General features: G+C 26.8%; 1 protein-coding gene across 1 annotated transcript; it reads left to right on the top strand.

The window, feature by feature from the left end:
- The first annotated feature begins 1431 nt into the window (after window positions 1–1431).
- LOC105845045 (tyramine receptor Ser-2) lies at window positions 1432–3611 on the top strand. The gene has a single exon (XM_065805972.1). It carries the CDS (start codon window positions 1776–1778, stop codon window positions 3333–3335), a length of 1560 nt encoding a protein of 519 aa, XP_065662044.1. The 5' UTR covers window positions 1432–1775; the 3' UTR covers window positions 3336–3611.
- The last annotated feature ends 1182 nt before the right edge of the window (window positions 3612–4793 follow it).

Here is a 4793-nt window from a genome sequence, read left to right as displayed (position 1 = left end):
TATTTATTAGTTAGATGTTATTATTATTGTTATAGTTATTATATTATTGTTATTATTAGTACTGTGTTTGCTTATTTGAATAATACAAGAAGATTAAATAAAGCACATGATATCGCTTTCCCATGGAATTTGAATGCCCTTGCTTTGATGAGCTTGTACTGCTTGTAAAAATTCAACTGCATTAATTAATTGTTTATAACAGAGAATAAGGAGTTTTTTAAATAGACAACAAAATACCTTAATAATTGTCGTGAGTTGGCGAATGATAAAATTTTTTCTAATACTTTAATTCTTCATAATACTATTTGTCGCCATTTTATTTACTTTATTATATGAAAAATAAAGCTGCATATATTCGACGTTTTTATTGCATCAAATTTAATTATTATTAATTTTTTTTTTTTCAAATTTATTAAACAATTTAACTAATGAAAACATAAAACATTGAAAGTAAATTATGAACAGCTATACCATATAGACTATCAATATACTACATATTATATCATTAATAATATCGGTTAACTTTTTCACTGAATTTTTTGTTACCAATTAGTTATATTAAAACCCATTACCTATTACTATAACTACATTATCAATTAAGCAATTATTAAAAATTGTAAAACTGTATAATTATTAAATTAATTTAAGTAAAATTGAATTTTGATTTATATCTGAAACTATGCTCGGTAAAATGGCGTTCAAATTGAAATTGGAAAGGAGCACATTTTGCAAAACTTATTTATGTGCAACAACCTAGTGAAATCAATTGGCGTTTTATTTATCACAAAAAAATAAAACCTTTTTTATTAAGTCTTAACTTATACAAAGTCTAATACAAACAAAGCTACGCATTTTTTTTTTTACGTAGTTATGCCATTTTCCTATCGAAATAAATTACTAGTTATATTATTTCGAGACAACTTTTTGTTTATATTATTTCGAAATCGAATAAATATTCCTGTATATTGTTGTTTTTTTAAAGCCTAACTATGCAGCTCGGCGGTGTTTCTATAGAGAAAACGTCAGTAAAACCTGGCACGCCGAGGAAAGTTAGAGGACTTAAACTAAGTTCAAACGTTTTATTTTTGTTTATAAAAAGTTTTATAACTAATTTACTGATTACCTAAAATTATTATAAATTATCGTATATAGTAAAAGAATGATATTTCATTTTAAAGTTGTGACAGATTAAATAAAAATTGTTTCAAGAGTCTTTTCTATCTTACTCGTTAACAAATGAGTTTATTTTCGATTCAATTAATTTTCTTGGTATTTTTTGCGTAAAAGCGCAACTGCCAAAATTAACTAATTCAAAACATATTCAAAAAGTAGCGCGTTATGCGTTCTTTGAAAAGTTTTGTTCTTTTAAAAGTTTAAAATTTTGTTCTTTTAAAAGCGTCTGTAAACGATTTGTTTTTAGATGTGACGTTCCGCTTATGTTAGATTAAGAAGTTATTTTTGTTTCGCTCGTTTTCGTTTAAAATTAATCTAGCCCATGTTCTAAAGAATGAGAGAAATGTTTTTGGTGATTTATTTTTTCTTTGACTAACTTAAACAATGAAACAAACTTTCTTTAACATTATAATGATAAAACCAATTGTTTGCTCGGACGTTTTGCGAAGATTGGCTTGATACGTTTTTTGCTATATTGAGATTTATATGTAAAAACTTTTATTTTTTTCCTTTACGTCATTAACGTCATAATAATGTTTTTCGATATTAATAAAAAAACTGTCAAAGCAAAAGAATTGCAAAAAATTTAAAAAATAAGTTGGATGATGGCAAACAGGACAGATTTTGGAAATACTAACGATTCAATTTATTTGGCAATTAGATATGGAATTTTTTCATTTTTTTTTATTTTAGCTTTATTTTGGAATTCTTTAATTATTATCTCAGTTTTTCGCAACAAGACTTTACAGAAGCCGATTAATGTGTTAGTCTGTAATTTATGCCTCGTAGATTTATTTATTGTACTAATGGGAATACCGCTGCACGCTTCAAACAACCACATTTTATTGCAACTTAATTGTAATACTTTTGAACCTCTTCTATCAGCTTTTGTTACAGCTAACGTGTTTACTCTTGTTACTATAGCCGTAGAAAGATATGTCGTGGTGTTAAACGGCATAAAATCAGTTTTTAAACTTGATTTAAAAAGATCAATCGCTGTTTCAATTCTACTCGATATATCTGCGATCATATTTTCTTTGCCTAAAGTAATTTTTCAGAAAAAAGTTCATCATGAATGCTGTATTTTAGATTGGCCTTTTCAAAGCGTAATTCTTTATGTCTTGTTTTTATTTTTAATTCAGTACCTGGGACCATTTTTGGCAATGACTTTCTTGTATTTAAAGATTTGGTACAACATACGTAAAAAAAACAAAACGTCTATTAATCTTTTTAAAACAAACCGTATTTCTAAAAAGATCAATAGCAGTTCATCTATTAATGGCATCCAATTTAAAAGTGATAGCCGTAATCATCTGGCAATAAAAAATAGACGCAGTGGCTCTCTAGACTCGCTTTACGCCTATGGAAGTAATACTAATAAAATGTCCGAACCTGAAAATACCTTAAGACGTTCTAAATCTTCTTCATTTGTTGCCGAAAATTCACACAAAAATAAAAGTACCATTGAACGGTCATCTTCGTTTACTTCGAACAAAGCATTTCACAGTCATTCGCTGAGAGGATCTTTTCAACGTATACATAGAAGCTTAACATCAGTAATAGTCGGTGCAGACCTTGATCAAGCGCAGGTCCTTTTTTCTGTTATGCGTTATAAGCAAACAATGAAAACCTTAAAAGTGTTTTTTCTTCTTTTGTTTGTATTTATAGTGTGCCTGGTCCCTTATCAAATAAATAACTTAATTGATTTGAGAAGCTGTAACCGTAGAAACGACTACTTGAGTATTCTCATTTACATCAATGCAGCAGTAAATCCTTTATTGTATGGTGGCTTAAACTGTCAATTTCAAAGAGTTTTTAAAAAATATTTTTCACACAAACCTAGCCAAGTTCAGTTATTGATTAGAGAAAACATGTTTCACAAGGAACCAGAAAGTATTTACGCTAAAGGAAGCTATAAAACACGGTATATTTTTTGCCTTAAAATAAAATGTTTTGGAAAGCACAAAACGCGATGTCCTATAGAGCGTGCCGATGCTAGATCTCTGAAAATGCAAAGAGATTCAATCAGAGAAAGACAAAGCATTAGCTTTTATCAAAATAGAAAAGGATCATCAAAGCCACTAACTGAAAATATTATCCCTGTTTGTGCACCTATAATCATTATAACTTGTTACGACGATGAAGTAGATACTAAATTTTAGGTTGTTCCTCTGTCAATCTTCTCGATACAATATATTTAAGAAGATTAATGCGTTAAAACAGTTAACTATAGTCTGCATATATTACTCATGTGCGTTTGTTTAGTGGGCAATTAAAGGCAAATTGTTTTTCAACATACGTTGAATATTTATCGAATATATGGTACAAACGTACATTAATATTTTAATTTACAATCTTTTAAAGTATTGTTCAAAATACAAATTTGTATATTTTATAAACAATATGTACATTTCTAAAAATATTACAACACTGCGCTATATCGAGACGTTTCTTTATGCTTAATTGAATTCTTAATTATGATATTCACGAGTGACTTTTTAGTTGAACACGAACATACAAGTACAATAATAATAAATGAACCTAAGTGACTATAAAAGATCAACAATACTATTAAATTTAATTAATTACAAAAAAAAAAAAAAAAAGACGAAACAAAAAAAAGCAAAGAAAGGAAAAACAATATTATGGTTAGATTAAAATATGATTCTTGAAATACTTGAATTATGTAATTTATATTTCCTCTTACGTTTAAATTAGGAAAATTATCTCCATAATATAATCTCATAAATATTATTTATAAAGCCTACATTTTATATGTGTAATATAAGTTTTTAGCCAAGAAATTAATTTAAACTAATAAATTTGTTTTAAAGATGAATTATTTTGTAAAATTTTATGTAAAAGTTATATTGTTTTAACAATATAAAAATTATATTTCAGATATAAACGTTGCATAATAGGGGTGCAAAATACATAAAAAAAAAAAAATCGCACCTTAGATCACGAAATATAATTATCATCATGCATTCCAATGAAAGTATATTGTACATAAAGTAATCTAAAGTAAATACAATGCAGTGTGGATACAAATACTCTACGTTTTAAAGTAAATATCGCGCAGTCAGATTTTGAGTAACTGCTTAACACTGAGATTCATAATACAAATATATATTAACCTTATGGCTGAATCAAATCTAGATCTAGCTAAAATCCTGTTTTAGATAGGACCAGTATAGTTATTATAAAAATAAAAAAAAAAAGTAAAACAAACAAAAAAATTTCAAACAAATAAATAGCAATAACATTTTAGCGCCAATCAGCATATTTGCCAAATCAGTATGAATACCAAAGCCCTCATTAATTAAAAAAAATTAGTTTAAAATAACAATATACATTAAATAATGAAACCTAAAATTTATTATAAAAATGTAAACTAATATATAAAATTAACATTAATAACAATTAGTACTCTTGCATATATGCTCCTATTTACAACACAAGTTTGAAAAAAAAGGCAAACAATCGGAGGCATAAATCTATAATCAGTAATACATATACCAATAAGCAAGTCAGTATGCTGAATAAATGCTATAAAATGATGCAATACAGGAACTGTATGTTGTCTGCAGAAACATAAAAAAGTTGTAATAAGTTTTATT

The sequence above is a fragment of the Hydra vulgaris genome, chromosome 09 (genome assembly GCF_038396675.1).
Source record: "Hydra vulgaris chromosome 09, alternate assembly HydraT2T_AEP".
Classification (NCBI taxonomy): Eukaryota; Metazoa; Cnidaria; class Hydrozoa; order Anthoathecata; family Hydridae; genus Hydra; species Hydra vulgaris.
This window is presented reverse-complemented; position numbering and strand designations above follow the sequence as displayed.